Raw genomic sequence first — 24672 nt, 5'->3', positions numbered from 1 at the left:
TCCACCCCAGTCGCCTCCTACGCCGCCTTTCCCTGCCTTTCCTCTCAAAGCGCCCCCCACCCCCCGGCCCCGCGCAGGTTCCTGGGCTTTGAAGCGCCCCCATCAGCGCCGGCTGTGTTCGGACACGTGCTCACCACGCCCGCGCTGCCCTCGCCCCGCGCGCTCTGGCCGCGCGCCCCCGCCGTTCGCTGCGCGCCCGCGTGCCCACTCCGCGCCCCTCCGCCCTCCCAGCAAGCAGCATCCCGGACCCCGCGGCTCTGCCGACCCGGGGCCGCGCCGACTGGGAACTGGCCTGGCGCGTTGCCCCCAGCGAGGCCCGGGGACCGGCGGGGCGGCAGCAGCGGGATGGGCCTGAGCCCCGCCGCCTAGCGCGAGTGCGGGCGCCTCCTCCCTAGGTTCCCCCGGCCCCGCCTCAGGCCGCCTCGGAAACCGCGAGTGTACGGACGAATGACACCCAGTCTCCTCCTGGACTTTCGCCTGGGCCCCAGTCGGGTCGCCGCGGGAGGGGGGGCTCCGCCTCACCAAGCCCCCACGCCCGGGCCTGGAACCTTCCGGGGTCGTTCTCCAGGCCCCAGCAGGCCGTTGGACCCCCAGAAAGGTCACCATGGTTTCTTTCAACTCTCCTTCTCGTAGATATTTGTTCATTGTGCGAAATGCTTGTTAACCGAAATGAGTGAATATTTTGGAGTGATCGTTGGTTATTAATGTAATCGAAGCGAACCAGGCGTCCAGTGACTCTCTCGAGTATTTACCTTCCTGTTGTATTTAGGGTGGAAATGGGACAGACGGGGTAGCTGCCGGGCAGGTAGAGTTATAACAGCAGCTCTGGCTCCGCAGAAGCTTCTGCCATTGGGTTTGGCCCCGAGGATTCTGCCATCTGGGATAGAGGCATCCTCTTCCCGAGTCTGTACCCAGGAATTCCAAAGCCTCTCTTTCCCGGAGGAGCTGAGCCCTCTCCAGGACGGTCTCACAACCCCCTTTATCCCAAAGTTTATTGAGGGCTAACCAGGTGCCAGGCTTGGTTCTAGACTGGAGCTCCCACCTCTGCATAGCTGTCAAGGTGCTCGCTCCAGTCCTCCTTTCATGGGTTTCACGCCCTATAGAAGGCAGTTGTGGTTTAAATATTCAATAACATTTTTTTCCCCCTTGAATTAGAAGAATCTGTGGGATCTCAAGAGTTGGTCCAGCTCTTGCCCAAGCAGCCACAGCAGGGCACGTTAGAACAGGGCAGAAGCAGCATCCGTCCGGCAGGGGTAAGATTCTTCGTATGTAAGGACTGGGTCTTTGGGTGGCTACAAGCCTTCTGAAGAACCGACTTTGATGACAGTTTTGTAAAACAAATCCTGAGCTGGTTTTGTGAACCAGCCTACCACTAACGAAGGCTGGTGTGCTCCTGGTAACAACAGCCAGAGGGCAGTCCTGGGACCTGCTGGAGGGAGGCTACCTTGTAGCAGTTTCTAGCGCAAGGCCATTCTACAGACTCCTGAGAACTGAATTGCTTTCCAAGAGTGCTTACAATCTTTTGTCAGCTGGGCTTAGTAACTAATGAATGATGCAACCTTCTTGCCAATTTCTGCAATTCGCTTTCATTAAAAACATGATAGTTGATTCTATTTAAAATTCTGAGAGCTGAAAGTTTGGAGAAGAGCAATAAGGAAAATGAGGGGTTCCCCCACTCCCCCACTCCCATATACTGTGCTTTTGGAGAAGAGTTAAAATTTGGGGAAGGTAAAGAAAATGCCATTTGGGGGTTGGTAATGTATTAGATGTGTACATATGCTTTCTCATTTAACCCTCTTGACAACTCTGCGAGAAAAATATTAACATCTCTATTTTATAGACAATCAAACTGAGGTTCAGACAGACTAGTTTACTAGCTCAAGGTTGAACAGCACATATCAGAGCCAGGATTCAAACCCAGGTCTTTTTGGCCCCCATATATTTCACTCTACTTTTCTACCCCAAAAGCATACTCCTACCTTTAGTTTCAGTCCTCTCCTGTAACATTTTGTTTCTAGGAACAAAATATAATGATTTCTTTCACATTACTTGCAGTTACAGTGTTGTCAACAAGATTTCTCAGAAACATGGAGCTAATTATTGGAAGAAACAGCTCAGGAGTTCCAGGGGCTTGCCTCTGGCCAGGAGGACTGGGAGGGGAAGGGAAAGAGCAGAGGCCTGTTGCATTTCCATATAAGTCATTATGTACAGTTACCATTTTTAAAAAAGCTATGTCCAAGTATCACTTTGATAAATACTAAAAAAAAAAAGATCATCAGAGGAGGGGGGGAAAGCCCCTGAAAGCAACTCATTGCTAGCATTAGCATTTTAAACAATTGTCTGAAAAGCAAAAAACAGCAAATGTATGACAGCAAATGGCATCACAGAAACAAGCTTGGGGGGGGGGAATGTTTCCTATAATCTGAAAACTAAAAGATATCTTAAAATCGTAAATCTGAAGTAATACAGAATTTCCAATAATTGTGAAAAAGTGTTTTGTTTATTAACTGTATAATCACAAAATTCATTTAGGGAGAAGCCCTTGGAGTCCACACCCAACCAGAAGAGAGCAGAGTGGAATTCAGCTCCGGAGCCTGGGAGTGCGGGAAGGTTAATAAAGCAGGCAGCAGAGGTGGGTATCTCGGGAATTCTCAGACCAGGCATATCTTTAACTTCCTGGCGACTTCTTCCCCACATAATATTGTATTTTACTTTATTTATACTGTGGCAGGTTGAACTGCACACTGATTTGGGATGTTGCTTATGCCTTTAAAATTTTTTGAAAACAGCTTTACGGAGCTGATTATTGAGCTTTATTGAGGTATAACTGACATACGATAAACTTATATGCAATATACATTTGGATATGTTTTGACATACGTATTCACCCATGAAACCATCACCACAATCCAGATGACGAACATCTCCATCACTCCCAAAGCTTTCTTTGTTCCCTTCTGTAAACCCCTCCCTCTTCCCACTCCCATCCCCAGGCAACAACTGATGCACTTTCTGTCATTATGCGTTAGTTTGCGTTTTCTAGAGACTTATATAAATGGAATCATATTGTATGTGCTCTTTTTTGTCTGCCTCCTTTCACGTAATTATTTCAAATTATATCCATGTTGCAGGTTATCAGTAGTTTACTCCTTGTTATTACTGAGCAGGATTTCATTGTATGGATAGACCACTATTTATCCATTCACCCCTTGATGGGCATTTGGGTTGTTTCCAGTTCTGGCTGTTACAAATAAAGCTGCTATGAACATTTGTTTACAGATCTTTGTATAGACATATGTTTTCTCTTGGGTGAATATGTAGGAATATAGTGGCTAAATCATTTGGTAGATGTTTGTTTAACTTACTGTTTTCCAAAGTGGTTGTGCCCTTTTACATTCCCACCAGCAGTACCTGAGAGTTCCAGTTCCTCCTCGTCCTCATCAGCATTTGGTTTGGTCAATCTCTTTAACTTTAGCTCTCCTAATATGTATGTCGGTATCTCATTGCCGTTGTACTTTGCATTCCCTTAATGACTAATGATGTTGAAAATCTTTGCCTGTGTTTATTTGCTTTCCTTATATTTATATATAATCTTTGGTGAAATATCCAAATCTTTTGCCTATTTTTTCTCTTGGTTTATCTGTTTGAGAGTTCTTCAGAAATTCTGTATACAAGTACAGATGAAGTTCATCATCACTTGCAATATTCTCTCTCAGTCTGTGGTTTGTGTTTTTGTTTTCTTAACAGTATCTTTTGAAGAACAAAAAATTTTAACTCTGTTGAGGTCCAGTTTAGAAGTTTTTCTTTTATGAATTGTGCCTTTGGTGTTGTAGCTGAGAAATCTTTGCCTAAACCAAGGTCACAAAGGTTTTCTCCTCTTTTCTTCCAGCTATTTTAAAGTTTTAGTTTTTACATTTAGTTTTTACACATTACGTTTACATCTTTGATACATTTTGAGTTGATTTTTGTATAGGGCACGAGGTATAGATCGACGTTTGTTTTTTTTTCCTCGTGGCTATCAAGCTATTCCAGCACCATTTCTAGAAACGACTATCCTTTTCCCACTGAGTTGCCTTTGCACCTTGTAAAAACCAGTTATCCACATACTAGTGGGTCCCTTTCTGGGCTGTTTTATTCCATTGATCCCATTTGCCTACTGTAAGGCCAATACCACACTATGTTGATTACTGTAGCTTTGTAATAACTCTTGAAGTCAAGAATGTTAGCCCTCCGATTTTGTTGTTCTTCTTCAAAGTAGTTTTGGCTATCCTAGGTTCTATAAAATGCCTGCTGAGATTTTCCCTGGAATCACATCAAATTTTAAGAGAATTGGTGTCTTCACAATATTGTCTCCTGACTCATGAACAAGGTGTTCTATTTACTTAGGTCTTCTTTAATTTCTCTCAGCAGTGTTTCGTAAATTTCAGCTTCACATCCTGCACATCTTTTTGAAAGTATTTCACGCTTTTTGATGCTATTGAATTGGTATTTCAGAAAATTTTAAATTTCAATTTTGAACATTTAAAGTGAAAAAATGTCAATTTCTGATTGTTTATTGCTAGTGATTGGAAATATAATTGACTTTTTCCAGGGTACTTAGATAAGGATACTTATCTTGTATCCTTCAACCTTATTTACTGACTTATTTACTTGAGTAACTTTTTTTGGGTCGATTCCATTAGACTTTTTACATATCATGTCACCTATAAAGACAGTTTCACTTTTTCCTTTCCTAGCTGGATGCCTTTATTTTTGTCTTAAATTGTACCGATACTAGCCAGAATCTTCAGTACAATGCTTAATGGAAGTGGTGGGAGCAGACATCTTTATCTAATTCCTTAACTTAGAGGGAAAGCATTCAGTCTTTACCATTTAGTATGATGTAAGCTGTAGGTTTTTCATAGATGCCTTTTATTAGGTTAAGAAAGTTCCTTTCTTTTACCAGTTTGTTGAGAGTTTCTTTGGAAAAAAAAATCAGGAATAGACATTGAATTTTAACAAATGCTTTTTCTGTACCTATTGAGATGATCATATAATTTTTCTTTTTTAGTTTGAATTATATTGGCTGGTGTTCAGATGTTATAACAACCTAGAAATCCTGGAGGGGGGGAAACACATGTGACCGTGATGTATTATTCTTTTTGTATAGTGTTTTATGCAATTTACAAAATTTTGCTTTGAATTTTTGCATTTATGTTCATAAAGGGTATTAATTTGTTAAATTTTATTTTCTTGTAGTTGTCTGTTTTGGTATTACGGTAATGCAAGCCTCATGGAATGAGTTCAGAAGTATTCCTACTCCACAGAATTCTTGTGAAGAATTGGTATTATTTTTTCCTTTAATGTTGGTTAGAATTTACCAGTGAAGCTGTCTGGGCCTGGTATTTTCTTTGTTTGAAGGATTTTTAACTACAAAATCAATTTCCTTCATATATTTTGGGATAGTCACATTATCTGTTTCTTCTTGAGTGAGCTTTGTCAAATACATTGGCATAAAGTTGTTCATAATTTTCCCTTGTTATCCATTTAGTATCTGTAGGACATGTAATGATGTCACCTCTCTCATTCCTGATATTGGTAATTTGCGTCTTCTCTTTTTTTCCCTGATCAATTCGGTTAGAGTTTTAACAATTTTATGGATTTTCTCGGAGAACCAACTTTTGATTTCATTGATTTTCTTCTGTTGTTTTTCTGTTTTCTCTATCTCTGATCCTGTTCTGATTTTTATTATTTCCTTTTTTCTATTTACTTTGGTTTTAATTTGCACTTCTTTTTCTGTCTTCAGGTGGAAGTAGAGGACACTGATTTCAGACTTTTCTTCTTATCTATTATAGGCATTTATTACTATAAACTTCCCCTTAAGCACTGCTTTGTGGTGTCCCACAAATTTTGGCATGTTGTATTTTCATTTTTGTTCAATTCAAAGTAATCCCCCCCCTTTTTATCTCCTGTGGGTTATGACAAATGTTATTTAGTTTCCAAATGCTTGGAGATTTTCCAAGATATCTTTTGGTAATTAAGTTATTCTGTTGTGGTCAGAGAATGTATTTTGTATGACTTGAATCCATTTCAATTTAACGAGACTTGTTTTACAGCCCCAGATATGGTCCTTCTTGGTAAATATTGTTAGTTTTTGGGAAGAACGTGTATTCTGCTATTGTTGGATGGAGTAGTCTATAAATATCTATTAGGTCAAGTTGGTTCATAGTGTTATTCAGGTTCTGTTTATATTTTTCTATTAATTACATAGAGGAGTACTGAAATTTTTGGCTGTAATTGTAGATTTGTTTATTTCTCTTTGTAGTTTTATCAGTTTGTTTTTAATGAATCATAAGGTCGTATCATTAGATATGTAAACATTTAGTATTGTTATTCATTATTGATGAATTGATTCCTTTATTATTACAAATAATACCTTCTTTATTCCTAGAAAGATTCATTGCTTTGAAGTCTACTTTGTCTGATATTAATATAGTCACTCCAGCTCTTTCAATTAGTGTTAGCATGGTATGTCATTTTCCTCCTTCTCCTTTTAACCTATTTATGTATTTGTATTTAAAATGTGTTTCTTGTAGGTAGCATAGTTGGGTTTTATTTTTTTATCCAATCAACAATCTCTACCTTTTCATTAGGACGTGTAGACTATGTACTTTAATGTGACTATTAATAGGCTGAGATTTAAGTCTGCCATCCCTATTTGTCCTATCTGTATTTGTCCTATCTGTTATTTCCTATTTGTCCTATCTGTTTTTTTGTTTCCTTTCTCCTTTTTTCCCCCGACTTCTTTTTGATTGTTTTTTGTGATTCAGTTTTATTTCATTTGTGGTTTATTGACTATAATTCCTTGTGTTTTGTAATTTTAATTCTTGTTTTAGTTTTTATATTCTACATTTTTAACTTATTATGGTCTACCTTCGTGTGATACTGTACCACTTTATTTATAGTATAAGAAGCTTACAGTAGCTCCATTTCTCCATATCTGGCCTCACTGCATTATTAACATCCACTTTGCTTCTACATATGTTATAAATCCCAACATACATTGTTGTTGTTGTATTTTTGCTTAAGCTGTCAGTTACCTTTTAAAAAAATGACAACCTTATTGAGATATAATTCACATACCTAAAATTTATCCTTTTAAAGTGTACCGTGTGGTGGTTTTTAGTATATTTACAGAGTTGTGCAACCATCGTAATGCTCTAATTTTAGAATGCTTTCATCACCCTAAAAAGAAACTCCACATCATTAGCAGTCTCCTCATTTTCCCTTGTCCCTAGTCCCTGGAAACCGCTAACCTGATTTTTGTCTCTAAGTATTTGCCTCTTCTGGACGTTGCATGTGAATGGAATCATACAATCTGTGATCTCTTGTATCTGGCTCCTTTCACTTAGCATAATGTTTATAAGGTTCATCCATGTTGTAGCCCGTGTCAGTATTTCATTCATTTTTATTGGCCAGTAGTGTTCCATTGTACGGATATACTATCAGTACATTTTGTTTAGCCATTCATCAGTTGATGGACGTTTGGGTTGCGTCCACCTTTGGTTGTTAGGAATAATGCTGCTATGAACATTCATGTACAAGGGTGGACCTGTGTCCGCACTTTCAGTTCTCTCGGATATATACAGTTATCTTCTAAAAGAATTTAAATTATAAGAAAACATGAGTAGATTGATCCGAAGTTTTGAAGGTGTCTTCTAGCAGTGATTGTAGTGTCATGTGATCCGAGGTACTCAGGGTCTGCTAGAGAGCTTGGCCATCACAGTTACTGCTGGACTTACTATGACTCGCTACGTTGTACTTGTTCAAGTGGTGGTGAGACTCTTAATCTCTTTAGTAAAATAATAATCCTTACAGTCAAAGGTTTTTATTTCTCATTCTATGATAGGAGAGGAAGGCGCCAATTGAGTTGGTCTCAATTGTATGGTTTAGGAATATAGAGGCGTCAAGATTCCAGCATTATTACCAGGCCGGTGAGTTATCAAGCCCAACCACCAATAGGAATTTCAGTTCCTCCTTGAACTACAACAGTTTCTAGAATGTCTCAAGACCACTTTGTTCAGATGATATTCTAAGCACTGATTTATATTAACAGAGAACAGAACAAGTTGGTGACGGTTAATGAATATTCAGGAAGCCTCCATATTTCACAGTATCTCAAACCTGATACTCTTGTGTTTTCAATTTGATACTTTGTCAAGTCAGATTCTTTAGCAAGCTTGATGCCGTGGAAAGATACAGCTATCTCTGCAGCTGCAGGGTGCCATCACTTTAAACACTTAATTTTATTTATTTATTTTTAACATCTTTATTGGAGTATAATTGCTTTACAATGGTGTGTTAGTTCCTGCTTTATAACAAAGTGAATTAGCTATACATATACACATATCCCCATATCTCCTCCCTCTTGCATCTCCCTCCCACCCTCGTATCCCACCCCTCTAGGTGGTCACAAAGCCAAGACTCCTTTTAAATGGAAATTTATAAGGACTTGCATTTTTTTTTTTTTTTTTTTTTTTGGCGGTACGCGGGCCTCTCACTGCTGTGGCCTCTCCCGCCGCGGAGCACAGGCTCCGGACGTGCAGGCTCAGCGGCCATGGCTCACAGGCCCAGCCGCTCGGCGGTATGCGGGATCCTCCCGGACCGGGGCACGAACCCGCGTCCCCTGCGTCGGCAGGCTCACTGCGCCACCAGGGAAGCCCCAGGACTTGCATTTTTAAAGGTTAGGCTCTGGAGTTTCTTTAGTATAAGTGCTGCCGAAGTGAGCACTCTGGAGTTTCTTTTGATAACGTTATAAGCAAAAGCAGGTCTGTAGAACTCAGTATTAATGGCAAAAATGTAATACAAGATGAATAGGATTTTACTTAATAATAGCGAAATAAGGAGTGTATAGCATTGCTTCTCTACAGTGTTTTACTCAGCAGAGATCTGGGAGGCTAGTCTTGTCCTTGGCCTCAAGGTGCTTGTGGACTATTTGGGTAATAGGAGGAAGAGAGGAATTTATCTTATAAAATGACAAGCAACGTCATTACCAGCTCCCCATATGAAACTTTGTGTAACATTAATACATGGTTTCATTCACTTGCCCCTGTTTCAGAGAGTCAGGACAAAAACCTGCTGGGATGTGTCACTTCAAGCTGTTCTGTTTTTATCTTAACCTGATTGAGGTCTACGTGTAGGTCTTTGACGGACATGCTTACTTTTCACCTTCACTAACCTCATGCCATTTTGAGGCTCTATCATTTGACTCCTATTTGTGCTGATTTCATCAAGACATGTACATACCCTTTAAAATACATGGAACGACTTACTGCTTTGTGCAACAGGGGTGAATTAATGCCAAGATAGGACAGATGAAATAAATGCATCTTGAGGTCCTAGCACATGAGGAGCGCCAGCTCTTCTACTCAAATGAGGCCTCAGAGATTGCTCACCATGGACACGCGTCCACCCCCCACCCTGCCCACATTCTCTCCTTTTTGCTTTCTATTGTCTGGATCTGTATATCATCTCCAGATTCACCTTGTATCTCTCTCCTCCCCCTGATCACTCTGTACCAACCATCCCCGCCTCTTTTCTGTACATTTCATGAACCCAAGTCCTCCCTTTCTCAGAGCCTTTGCACTCACTGGGTTGCCAAAACTGCTCTTTCCTGGTTTTGCAAATCCAGCTCACATATGTTGTTATGGACTCAGTGTATGTGGGTCCCTCCCTCCCCCCACCACATTCATATGTTGGAGTCCTAATCTTCAGCATGACTCTATTTGGAGTAAGAAGTAATTAAGGTTAAATGGAATCATAAGGGTGGGGCCCTAACATGATAGGATTAGTGCCCTTATAAGAAGGGACACCAGAGAGCTAGCTCTCTCTCTCCACACACAAAGAAGTAGTCACTTGGGAGTTCCCTGGTGGTCTAGTGGTTAGGATTAGGAGCTTTCTTTGTTGTGGCCAGGGCTCAGTCCCTGGTTGGGGAACTGAGATCTCCCATGTGTCGTCACGTGAGCTTGCAGTGAGGTGGCAGCTGCCTACAAGCCGAGAGAAGAGGCCTCAGAGCAAAACCTACCTTGCTGGCACCTTGGTCTTTGGACTCGCCAGCCTCCAGAACTGTGAGAAGATAAATTTCCCTTGTTTAAGTCACCCAGCATGTGGTATTTTGTTATGGCAGCCCAAGCAGACCAGTGCGTGTCTTCTGGTCAGAAAGGCCCTCCCTGACCTCTCTATGGGAAGGCCAGCTCCTCCTCGGGGGCTCTTGATCTCAGCCCCTCCCACTTTTTCAGGCCCCTTTGCTGCTGATTAATCTCCTCTCTCTGCTGCCTTCAACATCTCCCTCCCGCCGGAGCCGTGCTACCAGCACTCGTGTGCTGTCGTCTTTCCTGTCTTGAAAATGCCCTCCCTGGACCCCTGTTTCTGTCCATTTCCCACCTGGTACCCCTCCTCCCTTTCACAACCAGTATCCTGAAGGACTCGTCTGCCCTCACGGTCTCCTGTCTATAACTGGTGTCGGAAAGACCTCCACCTCCACCACGATGGGGTCCTTTTCTTCTTCTACAGTCTCATCCGACCTTCTCTCCCTTCATATTCAGCCACACTAAACCCTCCTGCCCAAGAGTCTTTGTCCTGCCCCTGCCTGGAATGACCCTCCAGATGGTCACATAATTTTCTTCCTCGTGCCTTTACCTTCTCAGCCTAAATCTTACCTCTTCATAGAGGTCTCTCCTGCCCTTGGGGCCCAGAGTGTGGGAAGCCGTTGTTCTGCCTGTCGCAGATAACGGGAAGCCGTTGTTCTGCCATGTCACAGATAACGGTTATCAGGGAGTAGCCCAAAGGCTATGTGCCACACATGCGCCACGACGAGCCAATATGCTAATGAAGGATCAGAATTGCAACCAATAAATTGTGAACAGCACATATCTTGTTGAGGTAACCAGCCAACCACAGGTTGCCACAGGTTATAGTGCATTATAAAAGCCAGGGTGAATAAGGCTCGGGGTCTTCCTTCCATCTTTCTGAAACCAAGCTGTACTCCAATAAAGTGTGATACGAGAAGAATCTAGCGTGTGGTGACTCGTCATTCTGCTGGTCAGAAGCGGCTCGCCGCACCAGAGTGTATCCACGGTCACCCTCTGCCACACCACTCCCCTTTCAGTTGGATTATAGAAAACCAGCTTTGCTAGTATAAGTCAAGAAGAGATTTTTTTTAAATTGCAAGGTTACTAGGGTAACTTAGAGTCAGGGAGGACTCACCGTAGGAACCTGGGCAGATCTGGGCTCTTTAGAGACTGGTACCAGGATCTGGGCCCCTGTCGCTGCCAGGGGATCCTGTCTGTCTGGCCACCTCTCCCCTTGGTTTCTTTCAGATCGATGGCCTCAATTTTCCTCTACATCAACAGCTTCTTCCATGCAGTTTAGAGAAGGGAGGCCCTGCTTAGCCACCCCAGAGGAAATAGACAACATCTCTTCCCTTGCTTTAAACACAAAAAAGTCCTGAAAACAGACAAACAAACCCCAATTAACCAACCAAGCAAACAAACCCCTCCCGCCCCGAGCTCATAGATACAGAGAACAGATTGGTGGTCACCAGAGGCAGGGGGTGGGAGGTGGGCAAAATGGGTGAAGGGGGTCAAATGGTACAAATGTTCAGTTATAAAACCGAACAGGCTGTGATGTACAGCATGGCGGCTATAATTAATGATGCTGTATTGCATATTTGGAAGTTGCTAAGAGACTAAATCTTAACAGTTCTCTTCACGAGGAAAAACAAATTCTGTAACTATGTGTGGTGATGGGTGCTAACTAGACTTATTGTGGTGGTGACCATTCTGCAGTATATACAAATATCAAATTATTATGTTGGATACCTGAAACTAGTACAGTGCTGCACGCCAGCTATACCTCAATAATAATTAAGAAAGAATCCCAAGGGAAAGGCTCGGATTGGCCTGAGTTGAAAGGGTGCAATGATTGGCATCCCCACTAGGATCACAGGGCTGGGGAGGAAGGGAGAAGTTACCCAAAGAGAAATGAGACGGCTGCTATCAGAAGAATCCAGACCATCTACCATGGCTACACTTTAGTACATACGGTACTAAAGTAGTCTTAGCATTCCATCATATCACCCCATTTACTGCCTTAATAGCATGTATCACATTATATAGTCATTTTGCTTATTGACTGTCTGTCTCCTTCCAAAAGAGGGCAGAGCTTTGGTCAGCCTTATTCACTGCTGTATTCCCAGTGCTTAAACTAGTAGGTGCTTGATAAATATTTGTTGATTGAATACATAAAGGGAGAATTTCTGGGGGGAATAAAACCATCGTATTCACTGCAAGGGATTAGAAAAATGTTCACCATGGCAGAGTAATTAGGAGTGAGGCGCTCCGTTGGGGCATACAATAATCTTTCGACATTTGTAAAATGTTCTTTTGTAAAGACCAACATCTTTGCTCTCTCGGAAGTTCTACTGAGAATGTGTCAAACACCTAGTAAGTGGCAGAGTTGGGATTTGAACCAGGTCTCCTAACAACAAACCCTGTCTTCTTTCTATGACTTTGTAGCTGCCTACCATTCTTTTTTTTTTTTTAAAGAAATATGCACATTTTATTTCAATAAATACATACACACAAAACCCCTACAAATGAACATTTATATGTATATGTATGCTAATCTGTTGACTTGGGGTAAAACTTTTTCTTTGAGTATGAATCTTGCTTAAGTACAAAAAGTATCTTCTATGATTTCTATTTTCCATTTCTTTTAGATGGTACATAAACTTGAAGATGCTTGTAAAGCAATCTGAGTGCAGATATCTTTTAAGTATTTACAATTTTTCCAAATCTTTTACGATTATCTTCCCTATACCTTTTTTTTCTTTCTTTCTTTCTTTTCTTACTAGTCATCCATTTTATACACATCAGTGTATACATGTCAAAACCAATCTTTGTTTGGTTTGTTTTTGTAGGTCCTTTTCTTCTCTTGTGTTTCCCACTTAGAGAAGTTCCTTTAGCATTTGTTGTAGAGCTGGTTTGGTGCTGCTGAATTCTCTTAGCTTTTGCTTGTCTGTAAAGCTTTTGATTTCTCCATCAAATTTGAATGAGATCCTTGCTGGGTAGAGTAATCTTGGTTGTAGGTTCTTCCCTTTCATCACTTTAAGTATATCATGTCACTCCCTTCTGGCTTGTAGAGTCTCTGCTGAGAAATCAGCTGTTAACCTTATGGGAGTTACCTTGTATGTTATTTGTCGTTTTTCCCTTGCTGCTTTTAATAATTTTTCTTTGTTTTTAATTTTTGCCAATTTGATTACTATGTGTCTTGGAGTGTTTCTCCTTGGGTTTATCCTGTATGGGACTCTCTGCGCTTCCTGGACTTGCGTGTCTATTTCCTTTCCCATGTTAGGGAAGTTTTCGACTATAATCTCTTCAAATATTTTCTCGGGTCCTTTCTCTCTCTCTTCTCCTTCTGGGACCCCTATAATGAGAATGTTGTTGCGTTTAATGTCCCAGACGTCTCTTAGGCCATCTTCATTTCTTTTCATTCTTTTTTCTTTATTCTCTTCCGCAGCAGTGAATTCCACCATTCTGTCCTCCAGGTCACTTCTCCGTTGTTCTGCCTCAGTTATTCTGCTATTGATTCCTTCTAGTGCATTTTTCATTTCAGTTATTGTACTGTTCATCTCTGTTTGTTTGTTCTTTAATTCTTCTAGGTCTTTGTTACACATTTCTTGCATCTTCTCGATCTTTGCCTACATTGTTTTTCCGAGGTCCTGGATCATTTTCACTATCATTATTCTGAATTGTTTTTCTGGAAGGTTGCCTATCTCCATTTCATTTAGTTATTTTTCTGGGGTATTATCTTGTTCCTTCATCCGGTACATAGCCCTCTGCCTTTTCATCTTGTCTATCTTTCTGTGAATGTGGTTTTTGTTCCACAGGCTGCAGGATTGTAGTTCTTGCTTCTGCTGTCTGCCCTCTGGTGGATGAGGCTATCTAAGAGGCTTGTGGAAGTTTCCTGATGGGAGGGACTGGTGGATGGTAGAGCTGGCTATTCTCTGCCTACCATTCTAACTCGAATTCTCTCCTTGGCGTCCTGTCCGTGTCTGAGGCTTCAGGTTTTATTTCTGAGGTATCATCTGGGTTAGGATCAGAGCTGAAAGTGAAATTCCTAATACCTGTATCATGATGATTTTCTTCTGCTCCCAGCTTCCCACATCTGCTCCAGTGCCTGGTCAGGGACTGACCCAAGAATCAGTGTGTTTCAGAAACAGCTAGGGACTTTACATTTTTACTCCCAGGAGTTCAAAAGAAAGCTCTGTCTTTGTGGTTTTGTTCCTGCCTCCCTGCCGCATGCTGCAGGCAGGAACGAGCCCTCCACCCACTTCCCTGCACCACCCCTGTCATAGTTATAAGACTTTCAGAAACTGTTACCATCCAGCGACCTTATGAAAGACCGGTTTTTCCAACCAGGTGCCTATTTCTGGGAGAAGGGCCGGAGCTGGGTTGCCAGCTTGCGCAAAGGAAATAAATAGCAGATGGATGGAGGATTTCAAAGTCATATCTTATTCCAAAGAGAGAAAAAGGGGCAGGGAAACCTTAATCTGGATTTGAAGATTGGAGCATCAGCTGGGAGTGGAGTTCGCCCTGGAGGATATAGACAGGTTCCCTAAGGTTCATGAAATGCTGGGGACAGGCTAAAGTTAAGGAAAAAGGAAGGATGGGACCTTGGAAAAGCTCCCAATATGGCTACAACCTTGGCTGCCATTAGAGTCACCTGGGCAGCTCTTAAAATTCTGGTTCCCAGGCCATACTCCACATCAATCTTAATTTTTAAAAGCTCCGCAGGTGATTTCCATGTGTAGCCAAGGTTGAGACTCAAAGCTCAATACCATCAATTTATAGCGGGAGAAAGTTCAGCGAGAGAGCAGGTAATGCTAGGTGACTATTAAGTCTGTTGTGAATCCCATTCAAGTTTCCACCTGACTACCCCTATCCAGTGGCAATATTGCAGGTGGAGAGTATTAAGGAACAAAAGAAAACTTAAAATTCTAAAATCCACTCCCCTGAACCCCAGAATTTTTTGTTTCCTGTACCACAAAGCTTGTTCAGCATCCTTGATGACCAGCACGTGGATTTCTTTTGATTTTTTTTTTTTGGCTTAGACTAGCATCACAATGAATTGTGCGGTCTTCCTACTGGCAGATAATTCGAGGAAAAAACAAGGATAGTGATTCTGCTTTCCAGATGAGAAGGCTAGTTTGGGGCGCCCTCTAGTGGGAGCTCAGTTGCCACTGTATTTTCTCTTTAAGGCAGAAGGAGTTGGTTTGGTCCAGGACCCCAGTTCTGGTCCTAGCTCTGCCACTGACTTGCCTAGGACCTTGGACGAAGCACTTCATCTTTCTTGGCCTGCTTTTTGCCCATAAAAATTCTAAAATCCACTCCCTTTCTTGGCCTCAGTTCCTTCCATGTAATATCACTGAGTAGATGGTCTGCTTTTTACCCATAAAAATTCATTCCATCAAGTGGGCAGGACATCTGGAGTGGCTAACAGAGCATCTCAGAAAAATCTCCCCAAACAGCAAAAATAAAGCTGGACAGAACCATCAAAGACAACCATTTAAAGACTCTGGAATTTGACCAAAAGCAGACAACAAATTGATAAGTGTTGAATCAAGAAAGCCTACTGAATCTTGGAATCTCAGAACAGTGGAGATCTGTAGTGTCTTAGTAAGTCCCCCACCTCCCCCAGCTCTGTGGTGGGGAAGTTGTTACCTGGGTGGGTGGGACCTGCCAGGAGGACTGGCAGTGGCAGCAGAGGGCAACTTTATTTGGAGCAGAGTGTGGAAAATTCCATGCCCAGAGATGTTGTGGAAAACAATAGTTATCTCAGTGACAAACATCATGGAAGGCCTAGCCTGAGGTTGCAATACTGGTTGGGACAAATGGTGGACTAACAGACCAGCCAGAACTTTATAATACGGAAACCCAGGTAATGAGACAGCTAAAGAGGGTCTAGAAAAGCTGCTGTTCTCTAAGGAGTGCACAAGGCTGCACACACATTTGGGAGAGAATAGAGGGGCCTGCGTGAGTCTCTAGCTCCTGGAGGAACATGAGGCCTTGTGAATGCAGAAAGTAACAGCTGGGACAGACTTTAAAACTTTAGAACCTGAATGAATTCTCCAAACCACGCCGAGCTCCGTAGGAAAAGAGTGATGCCTTATTGGCCCAAGATGTGGCTTAACCTCTGACCAGTCACTGGCTGACCATTATTTTTATGCCAGGCTTAAAAATAAGAGCAAGAAAAAACAAACAAAACTGAAGCATATACACCATTGGTTGCTCTGAGGGAAACAGACACCACAGAATCAATCCAGGCAAACCTCTAAGCAAACAAACAACGGCAACCACCAGCCCTGGGGGGGAATCAGAATCCAAACGGCTGAAAGCCAAACACAAAGAGAAAATCTTGAAAGCAACAAGAGAAAGAAAGACTCATCATGTACAAGGGAACCACAATAAAATTGATAGCTGGCTTTTCATCAGAAATGACGGAGGCCAGAAAGCAGTGGAATGGCATTTGAAAAGTTCCAAAAGAAAAAATGTCAACCAAAAATCCTATATCCAGTAAACTGTCTTTCAAAAATGAAGGTAGGGGCCTCCCTGGTGGCGCAGTGGTTGAGAGTCTGCCTGCCGATGCAGGGGACGCGGGTTCGTGCCCCGGTCCGGGAGGATCCCACATGCCGCAGAGCATCTGGGCCTGTGAGCCACGGCCTCTGAGCCTGCACGTCTGGAGCCTGTGCTCCACAACGGAGGGACCACAACAGTGAGAGGCCCGCGTACCACAAAAAAAAAGAAGGTAGAATAAAGGTAGTCTCAGATAAGTGAAGACTGCCTTAAAGGGAATAGCAAAGAAAATTCTTCAGGCTGAAAGGAAGTCACACCAGATAGTAACTAATCCACATGAAAGAATACAAAGCATGGGAGATTCCTGGTGGCCCAGTGGTTAAGACTCTGCTCTGTCACTGCTTAGGGCCCAGGTTCAATCCCTGGTCAGGCAACTAAGCTCCTACAAGCCATGCGGTGTGGCAAAAAGGAAAAGAAAAAAAGCACCCATAAAGGTAATTATGTTGGTTATTATTATCAAAGAGTATAAATATGTATTTTAGCTTTTATCCTAATTAAAAGGACAATCGAATTAAACAGTAATTATAAAATTTTATTTTTGGCCTTTTAACATGCCAAGATGTAATAAATATGACAATAATAGCACAAGGGAGGGAGGCTGAAATGGACAGGGAGAAATCAAATCAACAGGGAGAAGTGTGACTCAATTAAACAGTCCGGAAAAGGCAGAGATCATCTGACTTGATAACACAAGATCCAGTTATATGCCTCCTACAAGAAGCATAGTTTAGATTCAAGGTCATAAATAGGTTGGAAGTAAAAGGATGTAAAAAGATGCAAGCAGAACCACAGCTGGAGTGGTTACACTAATATCAGAAAAAATAGACTTTAAGGGAAGAAGTATTACTAGGAAAAAAGAGAAACTGTTTGCAATGATAAAGCGTTAATTCATCATGAAGCTGTAACAGTTATAAACACACACATTTAACAACATAATCCCCAAATTCATGAAGCAAAAGCTGACAGAATTGAAGGGAGAAATAGACAATTCAGAAATAATAGTTGGGGGTTTTAAATACTACAGTGTCAATGCTGGATAGAACAATGTGACAGAAAATCAGTGAGCATATAGAAGATTTGAACAACGATATTAACTTGACCTAACTAACGTTTACAGAATAGTCCACCCAACGGTAGCAGAATACATATTCTTCATAAGCAGACATGAATGTTCCCCAGGAGATGCCATATTCTAGGCCATAAAGCAAGTCTCAGCAAATTTAAAGGGATTGAAATAATATAAAATATTTCTTTGTTCACATGAAATTAAATTAGAAATTAATAACAGAATGAAATTTGGGAAATCTACAAGTATTTGGAAATTCAAAAACATTCTTCTAAATAACCCATGGGTAAAAGAAAAAATAGAGAAATTGGAAGATATTTTGAGTTGAATGAAAATGAAAACAGAGCATATCGAGGTTTATGAGATGCAGTTAAAGCAGTGCTTAGAATAAAATCTAATATAGGCTGGTGCGGGTTTGATCCCTGGTCGGGGAGCTAGTATCCCACATGTGTCGTGGCCAAAAAACCAAAACATAATAAACAGAAGCAATATTGTAACAAATTCAATAAAGACTTTAAAAATGGTCCACATCGAAAAAATCTTTTAAAAAAAAAGGACGATTTCAAATCAATAATCCAAATTCCTACCTCAGTAAACTGTAAAAAGGAAAGCAAACTAAACCCAAAGCAAGCAGAAGGAAGGAAATAATAAGTATTGGAGCAGAAATCAATGAAATAGAAAATGGAAATAAATGGAGAAAATCAGTGAGGCCATATGTTGGTTCTCTGAGAAGATAAATAAAATCGACAAAACTTTGGCTACGTTCATTGACCAAGAAAAAGAAAACTCAAGTTACCAAAATCAAGAATGAAAGAGGTGGTTTACTACCAGTCTTACAGAAATTAAAAGGACAATAAAGGAATACTGTGAATAACTTTATGCTAACAAATTAGAAAACTTACATGAAATGAACAAACTCTTAGAAAGACACAGATAACAAAACTGGCTCAGGAATAACTAGAAAATCTGAGCAGACCTATAACATGTAAATTGAATTAGTAAATAAAAATCTTTTCACAAGGAAAAATTCAGGCCCAGAGGACTTCACCATACATTTGAAGAAGAAGAGTTACCAATTACCAGTCCCTCACAAACTCTAAAAATAGAGGAGGGAATGCTTCCCAACTCATTCTGAGGTCAATGTTACCCTGATACTAAAGTCAGGCAAAGAAAAGAACTACAGACTAATATCCCTTATGAATGTAGACGTGAAAGTCCTCAACAAAATAGTAGCAAACTGAATTCAGCAACATATAAAAAGGATTATACATCATTACTAGGTGAGATTTATCCCAAGAATGGGAGTTTGGTGTAACTCCCCAGCCCAAAGCCAGAACCTGCAGGAGAACCTTTTCCTCTTGCAGTGTCTCTCTAGCGCCCTCTATTGAGAAAGCTCGCATGGTGCTGAGTTTCAAGGAGAAATGCTTACAGGAGCTCCTTTGCTTATCACAGGGCATGTATGCGTACGGAGCTGTGCATTTGGAGCTGGCACTGTCAGCCTCGGTGGCTTTAATAATGAAGGTGGTAGCAGGAGTGGACGGGTCCCTCGGCCATTTGTGTGAAGAGAGCTTTTTGCAGCCTGGGTTTCTGTAAAGTGATGAAAGGCAGTGTCTTCAGGCTGAGCTGTAGCTGATCCCCAAACAAGGAGGTCTCTGGACTTCCTTGGGCATGTGAAGTCTACTTTATTTTATTTTATTTCATTTCATTTCATTCCATTCCATTCCATTCCACTTCCATCATAGGGTAAACCAAGACCCAGACCTGAGACCTGATTGAGATTTTCCGGGTTGGCTACGAGCACTGGGCTGTCTATGTGGAAGATGACTGTGTGGTCCACCTGCTCCCACAAGTCAGAGTGAATACTCTATTGAAATATTGATATTGAAGTTAGCAAAGTAAAGAGAAGGACAGCGAATTACTGTGTTCCTCAGCTGCTGCCTTACTTTAGCAGCAGAACACCCAAAGCATGACTGGACCTTAATTTACTGTGTGATAGAGCTTGGTCTCTGTCCACCAAAAACCACTGAGTGTCCAGCCCTAAGACAGATAAAAGTATCAAGATCATTCCTAAGTTCCCTGACCACCTAGACCACTCTTTCTTTTAAAATAGAAGCGTAAGGACCGGAGCCTCCGTTTTGTAATGACAGCAGTTCAATACCCTTCCTCTATTTCTGAGGGTCCCCTGGGAGGGGTGTAGATGCTTATGTGTTCTGATTGTCACTTGCTTCCTATTGCCCCAAATGCTGCATCCATCTGGCTTCCTGGTCACCTCTGGCACCTCCATCCTCACCTTGTCTCCCTGCTTTTCCAACCCGTCCCAGGCTGCACCACCCCCAGTGTGGGCATCGTTCTCCTTTCATTGCAGCATTAACACAGGGCTGAGATTAAACGGGTGACTAATTAAATTCTGGTGGAGATTCGATGGGGGCAGAAGTGGTGATAGTGGAAGATGACAGCACAGAAGGTGAAGCAGCTTAAAAGTGGACATCCAGAACCATTGGTCACATGGTGGCCTCAGGAGATGGGGGAGCTGGGAGAAGGGGAGGCGGGGGCTCCTCTGTGTAATCTTTGATGCTTTGGGGATTTTTGCCTCCTGTGTGAGTACTGCCCGTTCAAGATTAGATTACAGAAGGGCACTGGTACCAAATGCCTGTGGCCGCACCTTGTTCACAGCTCTCATCTTTGTCTCCTGTCCCCCTCGGTTGGCCCCGCCCCTCACCTGGCTGAGACCTTCCTGCAGAGCAGAGTCCCTCTCCCCTGGCTTTGCTTCCCCACCCCATCCATCCACACCCGTCCCCCTTCCTGTCTGGATGCCTACACGAAGGATGAAAAATTGCTCCACGTTGCATTCGTCTTCACCTCTCCTTTCCAGACTAAGTCCAGGAGCCTTCCTCTTGCGTAACCAAAGAGTTGTACAAGTTAACGGTTTTGTCACCACCGCCCCCCATCAGATCTTCCTTCAAACATGAATTCTGCCATCTTCGTTGCTGAGAGCCGAATTGCCTACTGCCAGCTTTTGCAAAACCAGCAGATAGTCGTCAAATACTTCAGAAAGGAACAAGGGACATTTCTTGCACTCAGACAACTTACAGAGGGGGAGGGTTCCCACGTTTGCCTATCCATATGGTTGTAGCAGAAAAACAGTCCTGATATTAAATTACCACCCACCTGGCCTTGGGCAGCTTCCAGACCTTCTCAGGAGCTCTCCCTCCTCTAAGGACTAAATATGGTAATACAGCAGTTTTCAGACGTTTCTGCTTTTCCAAGCTGTGGAAGCCTGTTTTCAAACAAACACTCAGTGAGAATCCTGACACTTGAGCAGAGGGAAAGGCAGAGCGCCTCTGGGTGGAAGCGGGTTGGAGCGGGTCTGCGTGGTGGCAGAGGGAGGCCTATTCCTGGAACCGCATGACAGCCCCTTGTCCAGGAGCTGACTCTTACCTGTAAGGGTATTCGTCACGTGTTTGTGAAGACTGCTGGAGTCTGGTTAGGAAAGCAAGACTCCAGTCCTAGGACTTGGTCAGATCTGTACACGGAGTGGAGTCTGGGCCTACACCATAAGGTACGCCTGGAGCTTGATGAGAAAGAGATTGCAGTGGTGGTCGAAAGTGGGGAGTGCGGAAAGCTGGCCCTTTGCAGTTCATTTAGTCCAACTTGCCATCCTCTGCTGTGCCTTTTAGAGACGGTGAAACCAGGACCCCAAGAGGAGCCACTGATCCAGCGGCTGGACTGAGCCGGTGCTCTGCCCCACTGCCCCCTTGCAGCTTCCAACTTTGGCTTGTCTTTGGCCTCTAGGTGAGGCATTTGAGGCCAGCAGCATCACGTCCGTCTTCAGCAACCGGGCGGTGGTGAAATACAGTTGTCTGGAGGACAGTGCTGCATGGCTGCTCCTGGAAGGTCAACAACGAGCTGGATGGGACATACCTGCCCCTGCCCGTGGACAAGGTCATCCAGCAGATGAAAAAGATGACCAGCAAGATAGCGCAGTACAGCCTGATCGACGGGAACTGCAAGCGCTTTGTCAACGACCTGAGATACGGCGTGCCCAGGAGCCAGCAGGTGTGGCACCCCCTGCCCCCGCCCGGCTCTGACCCGGGGTCTTGGGGGCTTGTTGCTGCATCAGGGGTCCAACTGGTGATCGGTGTTTTCATTATTATTTGCTGGGCTTGTGGGGCCTTCCGTTGCTCCAGGACGGCTCAGGAGGTGTTTTCACCTCTACTGACCCATGGAGTAGTAGAGGGGGCACTGGGCTGCATAGTAAGACCACCAGGTGGAATCCCTCCTCAGCCACTTAAACTGGCATGGTCTCCTCGGCCAAATCATCTTATTTCTGAAACTGTTTTTTTCCTTTACAAAAAGGGGAAAAACTGCGGTAGATACTCAGAGCTAAAGTTGCAAACTAGCAGCCCGTGGGCCACATCTGGCCCACAGACGTGTTTTGCTTGGACGACTAGTATTTTTTTCTTTTCTTAATTTGAATGACTTTCAAACATTTGAGAATATAGAAATTTTATATAAAAAGATCTGGGGCTTCCCTGGTGGCACAGTGGTTGAGAGTCCACCTGCCGATGCAGGGGACATGGGTTCGTGCCCCGGTCTGGGAAGATCCCACATGCCGTGGAGCGGCTGGGCCCGTGAGCCATGGCCGCTGAGCCTGCGCGTCCGGAGCCTGTGCTCCGCAACAGGGGAGGCCACAACAGTGAGAGGGCCGCGTACCGAAAAAAAAAAAAAGAAAAAATCTGGATTCCCAGCCTGTCTTGGATAACCTATTGATCAGGCCACTGGGCCCTCGTTCCAGCTTGCTAACACTCTACAGGGCCGAGTAGGAGCTCCCCCTTTAGAAGGGGTGTAGGGCATCAGCATGTCACCTACCAGCTTCACCCACATTCCCTGCCTGGCTTTTGTGCACTTGGGTCTGGCCTCCTTCCCCCCCACTCCCCCACATATAGGATGGTGATAAGTTAAATGTGGTACGCTACATGTGAAAAAGCTTTGGAAGCCTAAATGCCTGTGACAATTTGAGCTGCTCTTGTTACTGTTTGGACCTTACTAAAACCCCATGAGACGAGAGGAGGAAGTGTGTACTGCTGCCTTTTTAATAGATTAGAAAGATCAAGGTTTAAAGGTGGAACATAATTTTCCCATTTTCTTTTCTATGTTACCTGTGTTCTCTTGACCTACGGGGCTCGAATCCCAGTGCTGGTCTGTCCCTCTCCCGTTTCTCAGTGAGGGTTAGCAGCCTCGCCCACTCACCCCCCTCCACTCTGCATCTTCCTCCTTCCTGCTCTGCCTCTTCTCCCAGCCATTCCATGCTTGTGAGACCTTGTACTAGTGCTCGGGCCTGGTGGGCTCTGGTATGAGGGATCTCCTGTCTCCTGAGCATCTGTGCATGGAAAGAAGACCCCAGGGCGCAAGGGGGTCATAGGAGGTCCTGCTAAGGAGCCTGGGCCTGGCGTGCATGAGACCCAAGCCCAGATCTAAGTGCGGATGCCGTTCACTGTGTCACTTTGTCCAAGTGAGCTCCCCTCCCTGGCTCTCAGGTTCCCTGTGTGTAGAATGAGGGACTCAGTGGCTGTGCTCCTCTGAGCCCCGTGCTAGTGGCAGACTGTGGGCTGAATGGCTCTCGGGGAGGAAGGGGACCAGGGGCCCTGGATGCCTCCTGGGGAAAGGGCTCGCTCCTGCCTCTGATGTGCACCTCAGGCCGTCCTGGCTTCTCCAGGTCTCTTGCAGCTCTAGGGTCTTTGGGAATCGAAGGTGGCAGCTTCTTAGGCAGGCCAGCTCCTGACGGGGTGTGGTGAGGTAGGGGTGGGGCAGGGTGCGAGCCTAGGAGCTTCACGGAGGGTCCTATGAACTGGTCAGCTTTGCAGGTAGAGCACATGCTGACGGAGGGAGCCAAGGCTGCAGGGGCGGTGCTTTCAGCCGTGGTGGACAGCCTAAGGCCCAAAGCAGCAATGGCCTGAAGCCTCTGAAGAAGAGGAAGAGTTACTGACGTCGGCAGAGAGAACGTGCCTCCTTCCCTCCCCTGCCTCGCTCTCCCCACCGCCCCGTGTGAGAAAATTGTGAGTTTCTGGAAGAATCTAGAATGTACCCAATTACGCCTCCAGAAATACATCCAATATATGTGCTTATCGACCCCTGGACTCTCAGGGTGGGAGGAACCTAATATTTATTCTGCATCTATTAGGTGCCAGTCACTGTGCTAGGCATTTCACATACTTCATCTTACTCTCTTTGTAGGAAGGAGCCTTACTTACTTTTTAGGCTGAACCTAGTCTGTGGCGCTTGAAACATCCTGGAAATCTCTGCCGAGCGTTCCCAGGAATGAAGAATTCTTTTCAGAAGGTCGTTTTATTGCCCTTTCAGACCCACAGTGCGATTCAGGGGAGGAGGCCTTTTAGGAAACCTGTAACTCGCTGCTCAGGGCCACCTGTGCCTTCATCTAGGAACACCTTTCCCAAGAAATATTTTCTTTTAAAAATTATACATGGGGCTTCCCTGGTGGCGCAGTGGTTGAGAGTCCGCCTGCCGATGCAGGGGACGCGGGTTCGTGCCCTGGTCCGGGAAGATCCCACATGCCGCTCCGCGGCTGGGCCTGTGAGCCATGGCCGCTGAGCCTGTGCGTCCGGAGCCTGTGCTCCGCGGTGGGAGAGGCCACGGCAGTGAGAGGCCCGCGTACCGCAAAAAAAAAAAAAAAATTATACATGACTTTTATTTTTTTTTAATTGAAGTAACGTTGAGTTACAATGTTGTGTTAAATACTGCTGTACAGCAAAGTGACTCTTACACATACATACATACATTCTTTTTCATATTCTTTTCATTATGGTTTATCACAGGATATTGAATATAGTTCCCATTGCTATACAGTAGGACCTTGTTGTTTATCCATAGCTTTATTCTTTATTGTCTAAAAAACCTCCCAACTTAAAGTTTAAT

General features: G+C 43.7%; 1 protein-coding gene and 1 long non-coding RNA gene across 2 annotated transcripts; one reads left to right on the top strand and one right to left on the bottom strand.

The window, feature by feature from the left end:
* Nucleotides 1-345: 345 nt before the first annotated feature.
* PLAAT5 (phospholipase A and acyltransferase 5) lies at nt 346-23696 on the top strand. The gene is given in 10 exon segments (XM_032640485.1): nt 346-421; nt 424-515; nt 517-598; nt 1156-1253; nt 2537-2632; nt 19482-19500; nt 19503-19594; nt 21537-21608; nt 21610-21795; nt 23604-23696. Coding segments are annotated over 10 exon segments (906 nt in total).
* LOC116757952 lies at nt 3546-11752 on the bottom strand. Its single transcript, XR_004351119.1, has 3 exons — nt 11656-11752; nt 9208-9212; nt 3546-3556 (listed from the first exon to the last, which is right to left on the bottom strand). It is a non-coding gene; the product is annotated as an uncharacterized LOC116757952 (long non-coding RNA).
* Nucleotides 23697-24672: the final 976 nt, after the last annotated feature.

Source organism: Phocoena sinus, chromosome 8 (assembly GCF_008692025.1).
Source record: "Phocoena sinus isolate mPhoSin1 chromosome 8, mPhoSin1.pri, whole genome shotgun sequence".
In the NCBI taxonomy this organism is placed as follows: Eukaryota; Metazoa; Chordata; class Mammalia; order Artiodactyla; family Phocoenidae; genus Phocoena; species Phocoena sinus.
This window is presented reverse-complemented; position numbering and strand designations above follow the sequence as displayed.